The sequence below is a fragment of the Miniopterus natalensis genome, chromosome 21 (genome assembly GCF_054644295.1).
Source record: "Miniopterus natalensis isolate mMinNat1 chromosome 21, mMinNat1.hap1, whole genome shotgun sequence".
NCBI lineage: Eukaryota > Metazoa > Chordata > Mammalia > Chiroptera > Miniopteridae > Miniopterus > Miniopterus natalensis.
This window is the reverse complement of record NC_142101.1, coordinates 9,070,305-9,084,322: the sequence shown is the minus strand read 5'-3', so window position 1 is coordinate 9,084,322 and position 14,018 is coordinate 9,070,305. Positions and strand designations below refer to the sequence as shown.

The following is a 14,018-nucleotide window of genomic DNA, read 5'->3' as shown; positions in this document are numbered from 1 at the left end:
AATAGCTGGTCCCCCTTTCTGGCTCTACTCTCCCCCTTCCTATCAATACTATTTTTTTTGGCTACATAATTGTTCCTCAAAAATTATTTTCTTGCTCAAAACCTCAAGGCTCTTATGCTGAGCGTGAGATAATTTTAAATTCTCTACCTGGCTCATAAGGTCTTTAATAGCCTGTAAAATGTGGATACCTTGTTCCTACCCTGCCTACTGCAAAAGGCCACTGAGAATTAGATGAGTAAATTCTCACTGTTTCCAGTTGTTCTACAAAGTCATGTGAGCAATGAATTTGTGAATCCTGAGCCATCGCTCCCAAGGGAAACAGTTGGCTTCCTGCGAGCCTTTGGTTACATTTCGTCAACTGATCAATACATCACCTTGTTTTGAATTCACCTTGTTTTGAATTCACCTTATTATATTAAATATATATGTATATTTAATACCTAATATACACATTTTCTCCATAAGGCATGTCACAGCTTTCTTGCATTAAGAACGCTAGACAACTCTTCAGCGCTACACTTGGGGGAAGGGGACATTTTAACCAGCAAAGACGCCAATAAAAAAGCACAACAAGATAAAAAGTGTGGCCTTACGAAGACTGCACAAAGGACACCTGTTTACAGCAGGAGCTGAAACAAGAAGACAGAGCGTCGCTTTGTGCCCCTCACCGGGGAAAATGCACGTGCAAGACCCAGATTTCCCTCCACTTTGTGCATCTGCCTGCAAATGAACACAAAGGCCTTAAGAGTATTGATCTGGGGGGTTCAAATAAATGTTAGCTAGTAGACAAGTTGGCAAACACAGAATCCATGAATGACGACCAAGTATATTAGGAACGCAACTTCGAAAACGACGGTATTGCTCGGATATAACAACAATAATGACAAAAGTAACATTTAAAATTTTGAGTGCTGACTGTGCTAGGAACTCCTCTAAGCACTTTGCATAAGTTAATACATTTAAATCTCATAAAAGCCCTATGAGATGGGAGCTATTATATACTCATTTTACAGATGGGGAAACTAGGAACAGAGAAAAAAGCTTTGTTTAGGTTCTCCAGTTAGAAGAGGAATTACTGGAATTTGTGCCCAGGCAAACTGGCCCAATGCCAGTCACTATGGTATGAACATAAGTGAATTTCCTACCCCTCCCCTGCCACCTCCTACCTTGCCCCCTCCCCAGACTCATTGGGTCAAAGTGTTCATCGAGCACCTGAGAATGAGGTGAACTTCGAGGATGACTGACCCATGTTTCCTGACTCCATCTCTCTCTCTGTCCTCTATGCCCCTATTTCTCTTACTCTGGTTGATATTTTTTAATTGCTTATTTGTCTTGTGAGTTGTCCTTTTGTTGGTTTACAATTACCATATCAATTTATATTACTTTTTTTAAAGATTTTTTTTTATTGATATTTAGAGAGGAAGGAAATGGGAAAGAGAGAGAGAGAGAAACATCAATGTGAGAGCAGAATATTGATGGGCTGCCTCCTGCACGCCCCCTACGGGGATCAAGCCTAACTGGGGTGTGCACCCTGACCGGGAATCAAAACAGCGACCTTTCAGTCCAAGGGACGCCGCCCAACCAACTGAGCCACACCGGCCAGGGAGGCCTCATTACTTTTTGCCTTAAGAGTTTCGATGGAACTTGTCTTTCCCCAACCTTTTCATGTCTGATCCATTCCAACACCATTCAAGTGGCTTCTTGTTTTTATAAGTTTCTATCATTATTCCTGCAGAACTATGTCCACCCAACACCTTTTTTTTTTCTTAATCTGGCTGATATTTCTTTTACTTTATAAACTTTCCGACACCAAGGCGCATGTGACTAATCCCTCAAGCCCATCGGCTGGGTCACCCACACCGTTCACATCTGTTTCCTTGATTTGTTCTTAAATAAAGATGCTTCTGAATCTAATAATAACTTATACTGAATGATCATCGTATAAAAACTATAACAGATACTTTGTGGAGAAGCAACGGAAAAGAGTATTCAATTCCTCAACTAAGTCTGAGCAAAGTGGGCACTGAGGGAACCCAGGAGGCCTGATTGGAGCAGGATCCAAAGGGAAGTTTGAAGCCAATTTCAAAGGAGATTAAAGCTGGACTGAGATCAGATTTTACCAGTTATCTCAATTCATAAGCACTTTTTTGATCTCTGACCATTTATTTGCCTATAAACCATACAACATGTAGGGTAAGAGGGCTGATGTTGCTGTATTTCTGTTTATTATCCAGCACTCTGTAATGTACATGGCTATTTACAACTAATAAATACGTAATAAATACCCAACTTTCAAGTGCCTGATATATTACTGCTTTTTACCCAACGCTAGAGTTTTTAAAGATCAAATTGTATTCTATTTACTTATCAACTAGCCCGTTTGCATTAGAAAGGATATCAAGAGTTTTAGGAGATGACTTCAAAAACACAAACTTTACATACAATTTCAGAAGCAAAAAAAAAAAAAGTAAAACTGGGTGGTAACGGGTTTTCTGCCATATATTAATCTTTAACGAGAAGCTACTGTTTTTAGAGAAAATGGAATTGATGTTTGACTATTTCTATAGCGTGGAATGTAAAGGTATTTACAGTTAAAACAGTATTTCAAATACCAAAGAACAAAAAATAGTCGGAATCGAAAGGCAGTCCTATTTGGGTTTTATAAACTAATTCTTTAGACGGCAGGTTTCCGGGGCACATCACCTGACATTAAAGCCACGGCGGGTGAGGCCGGGGAAGGCGGTTCACCTGCAGCCTCCTGGCTGCACAGGGCCGTCGGCAAGGGGCTGCGGCCGTTCCCCTTAAGCCTCAGCCTCTCTGGCAGCACCTCAGGCTTCCGCCCGCAGCTCAGCCGAGAAAAGGCTTCATGACTCATGTTTTTCTAGGGATGCGGAGCTCTCCGAATTATTAAGTCCAGGGAGAGAGTAAAAGTCAAAACTCATTCACTAAATTCCAGCGCGCTCAGCTGGGGGACGGGGCCTGAGCTCGCAGCCCAAGGGAGGCTCGGAGGGGCGCTGGCCCTGCGCTCGCCTCGGAAAGCGGGGCCGGGGGCCCTGGCGCTGCTGCCCCCCAATATTGCAGGCAGGCAGCCTGGGAGGGACCAGGAAACCTCTGTGCTCAACCCTCACCCGGCAAAGCGCCTTAAAACCGCTCCCTCCCCGACAGTGGTCGTTTACAGAGATACAGAACTGCCATCTAGTGACTAAAGAGAAAAGGGCAAGGTGAATGCCGTGAAAAAGAAAACTGGCTTTTTAGAGAGCAGTGAAGCACTAAAGTTAGTAAATGGATACAGCTTAGGCCACCAAAGTTACAGTAAAAGTTACCAATGTCTAGGGAACTAATCAGTCTCTACGTCTCTAAAACATATCTTGACACCTGACTCTTATCAGTGGTATAGTTTCAATGTAATAGAATAGCTTTTAAAATAAGCTGCTGATCTCAGCCGCCCGATGATCTGGGCACGAGACAGTATTAAACAGCCGTGGGACAATTACCCGTGTGGAAGCAGTTTTGATCCCAGTGGGGAGGACGTGAGGCACAAAATCAAACAGAGCTCTGTTCAAATCTTCCCTCTTACCCTTGATCAATTCTGTGACCTTAAGCAAGTTTACCTTCCATAAACATTATTTTCTTTATCAGTTAAATATAAATTATAAGAGTTGCTTTAAAGAATTATTATGAGAATTGCATAAGATAATACAGTAAAAAAAGAAAATAGGTGTACAGTAGACTGGTGATCAATTCTAGTTTCCTATGTCGCTTTTATGGCCGATTACTGTAGACTTACAAACCTACACAGATCATCTAAGAAAGAACTTACGACAAAGGGTCAATAGTTCCAAAAGTAAGTAATGCCGTTGCTGAGTGCTGAACCTCGATGGCTTACAAATTTGTTACCTCTCCATTGGATAATTATATTCTCTGGCTTCTAGACACATCACTGGCAATAAGAAAAGAAGGTCTGACACTTAAATCAATCTTTCACCCTTGAGTTTCTAAGCTGCAACAGCAGATGTGTTAAAATCACTCAGTTCATCGAGTTTTCTGCTTATTATAGTATACTTTACCATGGTTCACAGCTCAGGAAACATAGAAAACCACTACAATTTTATACACATAAATATACAGATTAAATTTTACAGCTGGAATCTTAACATGTAGAGCCACGTTGCACGAGTTTTATCGTTATCGACAGTACAGATTACTTTTTGTCCGGGTTTTCTTTGGCACTGTCATATACAACAAAGAATTCAGCAATACATGCCTTGGAAATAAGAATTTAGAAAAATCTAATGTATTATCTCAAATCACTATTTAGTTGTGCCTCAAAAAGAAAACTTTTTTAAGCTGTAAAAATAATGAGAGACTATTTTGAGGGCACAGTTTTTCTCCCTTATTTCTGACTTTCTTTCTTTACCCCTTTATCATCTTCATCTCACTCACTAGCAGGCCAATTAAATAACCATCAGCTGAGTCCCCTCCGTCCCTCCAAGTGCCCCAGCCCCGTGGAGGCCTCTGCTCCGACAAAAGGACGCTGGGAAGCCCCGCTTTACAACCACTATCCTTAAAAATATACTATCTTTACTCCTACGACAATCAGCCAACCTAGTCACATTTTTAACAAGTCCCTGACCAATCCTGTACCCTCATATCTCCTCCAGGGGGAGCACAACTGTCACGTATGATGCAGGACTGCTGCTTTTTTAAAAGGGAAATCACTTCGTACTTGGAAAATTCTCAAAAGTCACCAAAGTCTTTAATTTTACAAAGAAGAACACTATGTCCCAAATAGCCTTTGTGTGTTGTACATACTAACTACCTATGGAACTAAGCCTAGAACCCACGATGAGTCTTTTTGTTTCCCACTAGATCAAACTCAAGAGAACAGGCACTCTTTTTACTCAGTAATTACTTAGTAACTTCTAATACTACATTATTTTCAAAAGCATAGTTGGGAGAATGTATAAATGATTTTTTTAATGGTTTTATGTCCAAAAGAGCAATTGCTATCCACAATACTATTGTATATAAGTGTTTCCTTTCTTTACGTTTTTTTTTAAGTCCTTTTGGGTATAAGAAAAAAAAGACATAAAATTTTGACTTTTAGTAACAGGAAAAAAGTTTCTATGAAAATTAAACGACACTAACTAATGTTTCATCCACCAAAGCAACTTAAGAATATCAATTGATTTTCTTGATAGATTTTTTTTTTAAATCATAACATGTGACTATTAGTTTGGCCAAGCACCTCTCCACACGGCATTTCCTGGGGTGGACGCACCACTTCACACCGGAGCCAGCAGCTGAAGGTGCAACTCTGGCTGGGTATAGAACGATGCAGCTTCTGAGAAGCTTGTTCTCGGTTCCACTTCAAGGCTGTTTCTTTGCAAAGTCTCAGTGGAAGAAAACATCCCCTCCTGCCAGACAGAATTCCCCTGCACACTCAGTGAACCAAGGGCGGCCTAGCTAGCAGGCCAGACGGGAAAATAAATCGGGGTCCCTCACAATTTTAAGGCAAATACAAGCGAAAGGGACTCAACATCCTAATAAGATCTTCTTACCTGCTGAACCGCATCTGAACAATTTTTCAGAGTTTCCAAAACAGCAGACTGAGGTTCTGGGTTGGAAAAGGAGAAGACAGTCAATATATTAAAGAATAAACTTTCCCCTTTCTTCGATCAGAAAATAAAACCAGCTAAAATCTATCTTTAACCGTAAGTACCCAAAACACCCAGTTTATCTTGGAATTAAGCTTTTGTGTTATGAGTACAGGGCTGTTTTTCAGTCTATTGAACACATACACATGATGACCAACACCTGTCATCAGTTACTTTTAAAACTGGAATAGGCCTATGCCCTTCCTGACACATCAATCATGGTTGCTTTTCTCAATCTCTAGTTTCTATTTTGTACCAGAAAACACCTGCTAAGACATTCACTTTTTATATGATTCACTTAGCCGTAGTCCGCGCAGTGAGCGAACCCAACTCACCAACCTTGAACGATGGGATCTCAAGTGCCTTGTCTAACCGTTGACAAATTACCCTCTGATCTCAATGAGGGATAATGAATACTGTCACCAAGAGGCACTGAGTAATAAGGGGCTTTGACCCTTTAGTCTGTCACTTGGGAGTCTATAAAAACACTTCACGCCGAAAAACCTAAGAGATAAGCAAGTCCAGGATTTTCTCGTTAAGCGAGGGGGCACCTTCTTCCTCCTTGTATCCCCAGCTTCTAGAATAGTGCCTGGCGCACAGCAGGTGTTTAAAATACAAGTAATTTGTCGGATGGAATAAAAGAAGTGATCCAAAGAATGACCAGACCATGGACGTGGTACCACCATGAGGAGTGAGTGTCTTGAGTAGGGCGGGAGGAGGAGGATTTTATAACTGGCAACACAGATGCCACTTTGCCACTAGCTACTTCCTGCAGCTCAGCTAAGAAGGTAATTTTCAAAACAAAAATCATTGAGAATAGCATGAATTAGTCAGCAACAGATGTCACTGTGATAATAGAGTATTACCAAGTGCCCTTAAAATACAGCCATTTCCCCAGACAAATACTGTATTTCACTGAGTTAATCAAAAAGCAATTCTCTTATACTCACATATCTGTACTCTAAACTCAACACTAGAGCTAGCCGATTTTGAATAAATATCCTTAACATCAAAACTAGATAACAGTTCCCATTAAAGCAAATCCAAACTCTGGAACACCTTTGTTTCCTGCTTTTAGTCACCCCCAAGCCCCTCAGATACAACAGGCCCAAGATAAGATCCTGGGGCTTTGGATAGATGAAGAGAATTTTCTTTTCTTGTTTCTATTTAGCTCCTAACAAGAAGGACCCAAAGGACCCGCTGGCGGGACACTAACAGTTCTTTCCATCAGAAATGCATACATTTCCCAGCTTTTTCCTACAGTCCCGGACTTCTGGGCTCTGACGGTGGTCAGAAGGTGTTCGGTTTACCAGGAGAGTGGACTGTGAAGACGGGTCGGTCAACACTCTGAACACCTCCACCCGGACTCTCGGTCTCCTAAAACTCAACAGCGGCCTGAGTTGAATTAATTCTCCCATCCCCAGCCCTTTCACTAGACTTTCTATTCCTTGAATCGGTGTGTTACAGCATCTAAGAGAAGCCTCTCAAAACACTCTCTTCAAAATCATGAGCTGATCTGTAGAACCTGGGGAGGGTCAAGGCCTTAAGATGAAGGAGACGTACAGACTAACTGCACTAAAAATGAAGGGAAGTGAAAAAGAACACTTAGAAGAAGAGAGAAAAATGAAAGGTAGGGACAAGAAAATTGGTAGAGAATAAAAGTAAGAGAGAGAGAGAGAGAGAAAGGGGAGGGGTAAGAAACAGAAAGGGCCAAGAGAGGCCTGAGAAATGGCGAACGTGCTGTGAGTGGAAAGCACACAGCATGTGGGGCCAATGAAAAGTAAACTGGCTTCAGTTTTCCCTTCTCTTTTTCTCTCTAGATATTTTGGTATTTTCAATTATTTATTTGTTTTTTTTTATTTAAGAGTGGTTGGTACAGAATCTTAATAGTTTCAGGTGTACAATATAGTGACTGGCTGTTTTTATACCTTACAATGTGATCACTCCACTAATTCTAGTTACCATCTGTCACCATGTAAACTTATCACAATATTATTGACGAAGTCCCCCTTCCCCTTTTCAACTATCCCCTCACCCCCTCCCTTCTGGTAACCATCCCTTTGGTCTCTGTTTCGATGAGTCGGATTTTGTTTTGTTTACTTTGTGCTCAGATTCCACATATGAGTGAAACCATGCAGTACTTGTCTTTCTCTGCCTGACTTGTTTCATTTAACACAATACCCTCCAGGTCCATCCATGTCGTTGCAAATAGCAAGATTTCGTTCTTTTTCGTGGCTGCATAATATTCCATTGTGTGTATACACCACATCTTCTTTATTCATTTGTCTGTGACGAACATCTAAGTTGCTTCCATATCTTGGCTATTGGTAAACAATGCTGCAGTGAACACAGGGGTGCATGTATCTTTTCAAATGGGTTGTCCCATTTTCTTTGGATAAATACTCAGAAATAGAATTGCTGGATCATATGGTATATCTATTTTTAGTGTTTGGAAGAATCTCCAGCTTCTGAGCTGGCTCAAGTCTAAAGCCATGGGGCAGGTGTATTTGAGCAATGTGCTTAGTTCTAATATCCTCAGAATGATCGCCCCTCACACAAACCCTGTGGCGCTTGCTACCAACACTCTGCTCTTCCAGGATCCGGGGGTACCTTCTACTCAGTTCTGGAACTGACAGCCAGTCCTCATTAATATTCATCCACTAGGGTGGCTGTTTTTAAAGAGTAACCCAGTGAGGGCTCCCTCAAGGGTACATTTGAAACTGCCAACTTTGCTAACTCTTCTTAAGAATTAAGAAACTAGACTGTTCTTTAGAAAACATCACTGTGGAGCAGAGTAGGAGAAAATGTTCCATTTTGTTAAAGTCACTTCGCAAAATTCTGAGAATAATCTAAACTTCTGATTTCCCTCCAATTTCAAGTACGTCTCAGAAATGACCTCTCTATCATCACAAAGTAAGTTTATGGCACATAAAACAAAGCAAACCTGGGTGAGCTTTACATTTGCAGAGAGAAGACAGATAAAAAAAAAAAAAAATTAGTAAGGTGTATCTCTCTGCTTTCACTGAGAAATAAGTCAAATAACTCCTTTAAAATACACAAAATATTCCTTCTAAAAATGAATTAAGCAGTTTCTAACACTTTTACATTCTAAGTTAAAATGCACTTACATATAATATTACTAAGTTAAAGTTTCTCCAATGGTATACATCAATTTGATTTAAACCTAGTCAATGTAATTGAAAGGTAACTTGTTCAAATGTATTTAAGCAGCATGACTTATGCTTAAGCTGCCTAATAAAAGGTAGACCTTTTTATTTCTGGTATACCACGTCCTTCCACAAATGAAGATAGGGTTAAACACGTAATTTCCCTAAAAGAGTCCAACCCTATGTGTGCTTATTGGATTATTTAATAGTATGGATTTGCCCCTCACTGCCAACAAAAGGTTCTACACACAGGCTTTAGCTTCCGTAGGTAAGGGGTAGTGCAGGCAGATTTTAGAAAAGGGGGGAGGGAAAGAAAATGGAAAATTATCTCTAGCAGATACAGTCTGTGTCTTTTGGCACATTTTACCCCTTGGCCAAGCGAGACGCTGAGAGGCAGAATGCCATCCAACTCTGCCTTGGCCCTTAGGGAATTCCTGCAGCATCTCGGCTGAATGTGTGTTCAAGTGGCTGGACTGAACCTGGGAATGAGCTGCTGAGCCCGCATCTGCACTACATCGCACAGACTCTCTTCTTAGGAACCATTAGAAACACTTCTTTTGAACATTAGAGGCCAGAAAAGCACTGCTCTGAGAGACTTGCTTCTAATTTCATGGACACAGGAGATAATACAGAATTAATTGGCCCCTTTTCACTTTCTTCTTTAAATCTGAGGGTTAAATCTGCAACTACCTTTGAAAACCGTCGGTCCCCCTGAAATACATTTCAGTATGCTAGCTCACCTCAGCTTCTTTTTATTGCTCCATCCGAAATGCCTTTCCGTTTGGTCCAGTTTCCTTGGTAATCCTGTCCACACCTTAGATATTTATGAGCTGCCCAAATCTTTTCTTTTTGGAGCAAAGTTGGGTCACAGCTCTTTGCCCCAGCATATACACACATTTTTTAGAATTTCTGCACAGAAAGATCCTGCCCTGTTTCTACTAGCTCTCCTTCCATATATTTTACTCCAGGGTTTTCTGTGCTCAAATTGCCTTTCTAAAAATCATTCCTGTGTTTACTCTCTTGGCCATTCATATTTTCAAAGACAGGGAAGGGGCATGATTTCCCAAAGACGCACCAAGAATGACCAAGGCCCTGTTTCTATCTAGACATCCTACTCCTGTTCTCCATGGATTTGAAAACTAAAGGCAATTATCTCTTTGATTTTGTGTAAATCTACTGGATAACCTTTGAAACTTGGTATTGAGCCTCTAAAATGTTCCACAAGATGTTTCAACACACACACAAAACTCTCCCTAAAATGCTTGTATTCTACATGCTGAGTAGATATTTTATTTACTTAGATCTTTTTCAAAAGAGATCTTCATTTAGTCACCCCAATGTTTAAGTATACACTATGTGTCCAAAGGTCTTGAAATGCTGGGAGTCTACTAAGATGACAGTTATGTATCAACAGATACATTACAATACATACAAATCCAAATGATAGAGATATTAATAAAATGCCACGAGACTCCAGAAAAAGAAGGTAATCATGGCAGGGGAAGGGTTACATTGTATAAATTAAAAAAAAAAAAAAATGAAAACAGAAAAGATTAAGAAACAACAAAAGAAATAAAAAGGGTTTCTTCTTATCAATGTTTCTGCCACCAACTTTTGGAGCATGTTGTGTCCTAATTTCCTGACCAGGTAGCCTTCACCTTCCAGGAGGCAGTCTACATACTACAAAAGGTCGATTTTAACACCTGAGGCTATGGAGACAATGCCAACATGTAGGGAGTCAGGGTGGGAGGAAAAGGTGCCCAGGAATCTGCACCCCCCTGCCCCTCACTGGGGGGAGGAGCACGGGGCTCCGCCTTGGCCTCTGCACTCCAAATTCATATACAGGAGGGTCAGTATCTTGGTCAATATATGTGAAGGCAAACAAAAAACAACCTCTTTCACAGAAAAAAGCATGGAAAAATTAAAGTGAGATCCAAGAGAAAAGCAGAAGAGGTGGCACCGTGGATGTGAATTAGCTGGACACGGGAAATAGTAAACAACAGTAAGACGAGCCAGAGGCCAAAAAAAGCCAAACAGACAAATTCTCAATTTTCTGAAATAGAACAGCAAGTCTTTCCTCTTTGGGGGAAAAAAGTCATTGAACTCTTTTACTTTAAATTAAAATTGAAAGGGGCTACATGTCGCAAATAGTAGTTTTAGCCATAATGTCACTACCCAAGAATGTGTAGCAATCAGTTGTAAGTGCACTGCAAGTAGTTTATTACTGTTAATAAATGTGATCAAAGTTTGCAATTGTTATTTTTTTTAAAAACCCAGCAGACTCTACACACGGTTTTCATTCTATTATGATCATTCTCACTCTTACAACTGGCTGCTTGAGCATGAGAGGGAGTGTGGTGTGGTCCCCAGAATGAGAATGCCCCAGGAGTCACAGCGGGAAATGCGTAGAAAGTGCCACTAGGAGGGCTGGACAAAAGAATGCTCCATGGCTGTTGCTGTTTGTAGCAGGTCGGTTGGAGTAAAACAAGTCGCTGCATTAAATTACTTACCTCCATCACCCTCTTCAAGAATGCATATTTTAAAAGGAGACAAGTTATTATATTAAAAATTACTTGCTCTGGCATTTTTCAAACTACATCAAATAATGATAAAAAGTCAGATTACAAACTTCCTCGTATTAATTCCAGCTATCGTCATTTACCAAACTAAAATTCAGATGATCACTAATGAACTTTTAATAAGTTTCATAACTTTTTAAAGTGCACTACGATTTTAGGACAATATAAATGTTTCAATTAGAAAGGCTGAGAAAGATAGACACTCCATGACAGAGAATATGAAAATATCACCCTAACCAATGATGGAGAAATTAAGGGATGAATGACCATTAAAAGAACTCTCAATGAAACGGATCGGTTCTCCTGGTCACAAGTCACTTCTGAGAAACGTGTGGCTAGGTGAGCTCGCTGTGCCATCACTGAGTGCCCTGGCACAAACCTAGGTGGCACAGCTTACTGCACGCCTAGACTGCATGCTAGAGCCTGCTGCTCACAGGCTACAGCCTGTAAAGCACTGCACTGTACAAAACACAAGATTAAATCAGGCACAGGAGAAAATGATGCCATCGACAGACATGGTAAACACGAGATGCCTGAGGCTGCCGCCGGTGGAACACAGCAGAGTGTTTCACAGCAAACAGTTCCTCTCTAAGTAGAAAGATTACAGAAGTAATGTCAAGTGGCATCAGCAACGTGGCACACTCAGAAGACGCCACTGTTCCTCTTAAATTTACAAGTCAGACAACTACAACTCAACCAAGAATCCCTTGCTTGACACACAGACACGCCTAGAAGATCTACCATAAGGACACCTGAAGGTGGGCATAGAGACTCACTAAGGGTAAAAGAGAAAAGACTCAAATAAAATCAGAATTGAAAGAGAGGTTACAACAAACGCCACAGAAATGCAAAGGACTGTACAAGCGCACCATGAAAGGCCACACGCCACCAAGTTCAACGATCTAGAAATATACAGTCCTCCTAGACTGAACCATGAAGAACTGGAAAACCTAAATAGACCCATTATTAATAAGGGAACTGAAGAAATAATCAAAAACCTCCCAAAAAACAAAAAGGACCAGATGGCTTCAATGGTGAATCCTACCAGACATCCAAAGAGATTCGACACCAATCATTCTCCACGTCTTCCAAGACAAAAGAGGAGGAAGTAGTTCCCAATTCTTTTTATGAGGCCAGCATTACCTGATACCAAAACCGGCAAGGACAATACAAAAAAAGAAAATTACAGGCCAATATATCTGATGAACATAGAGACAGAAATCCTAAACCAAACACTACTAAAGCAAATACAGTAAGAGGATGATGCATCATGATCAAGTGGGGATCATTCCAGGGATGCAAGGGTGGGTCAAGATATGCAAATCAATCAACGTGATAAACCACATTAACAAAATAAAAGATAAAAATCATACGATCACATCAATAGATGCAGAAAAAGCATTTGACAAGATTCAAAATCCATTTATGATTAAAACACTCACTAAAAGGGGTAGAGAAGTCAAGTACCTCAACATAATAAAGGCCCTCAACTAATATCACACTCAATGGTCAAAAACTGGAAGCTTTTCTGCTAAGACCAGGAACAAAAATTTTTTTTCTCCAAATTGCTTTGGCCATTGGGGTCTTTTGTGGTTCCACAGAAATCTGAGGAATTTTTGCTCTGTATCTGTGAAGGGGACAATTGGTAACATGGTCATATGGCCACTTCAATTGCTGATTCATCCAATCCATGAACATGGACTATCTTTCCATTCGTGTCCTGTTCAATTTCTTTCAACAATGTCTTGTAGTTTCCAGCTTACACGTACTCCCACTCCTTTACTGAACTAAATCCTAGGTATTTTATTCTTTTTGTTGCAATTGTTAAAATAAATGGGATCATTTTCACAATTTCTTTCCTTGACATTTCATTGTTAGTATGTAGGAACGCAACAGACTTTCGTATATTGGTTTTGTATCCTGCAACTTTAACTGTGCTTGTTGTTTCTAAAAGTCTTTTGGTGGAGTCTTTATGGTTATCTATATGTAAAATTCTCTCATTTTCAAATAATGACTTTGACTTTTCCCCAATTTGGATGCCTTTTATTTCTTTTTTGCCTGCTTGCTTTGGCCTATTCTCGCCACCGTTATTCCATATAGTCATTTATTATTATCAAGTATTAGGTATTGTACATAATTGTATGTGCTGTACTTTTATACGATACGCAGTGCAATAGGTTTGTTTCCACCAGCAGCACCACTAACATGTGAGTAATGCGCTGCACTAACATTATGATGGCTACATCATCACCAAGTGACAGGAATTTTTCAGCTCCAACGTTGTACACGAGTCCATGAATGATCGAAACATTGTTATGTGATGTGCGACTGTAGGTCAACACCTGGCTACTTCCTACCAGAAATGAATTCTTAACATAAACAGATAGAACGGTGTATTTAGTGGGAGCAATACATTTAGTTCTGTGCTTTTCCTTTTAAAACCAAATATGCTTTTATGTGCTACCTTTACTTTCAGATGTTGTATTAGAACCCCTTCATCTCTGAAGATCTCTGCATTGAGGAACTCTATCTGGAACCTTGATCAACTGTGCTGAGTATGACACACTCAGAGCTCTACATGAAACAGCGTTTCATGTGCTGTTGATTTCAGGAAC

At 40.3% G+C, this 14,018-nt stretch overlaps 1 protein-coding gene across 1 annotated transcript in view; it reads right to left on the bottom strand.

The window, feature by feature from the left end:
- FMN2 (formin 2) overlaps nt 1–14,018 on the bottom strand; it is a 223,260-nt gene that overhangs the window by 172,156 nt on the left and 37,086 nt on the right. The window contains exon 4 of the mRNA XM_087829045.1: nt 5,562–5,617. Coding sequence (XP_087685171.1) covers nt 5,562–5,617 — 56 coding nt within the window. The remainder of the gene's footprint in view (nt 1–5,561; nt 5,618–14,018) is intronic.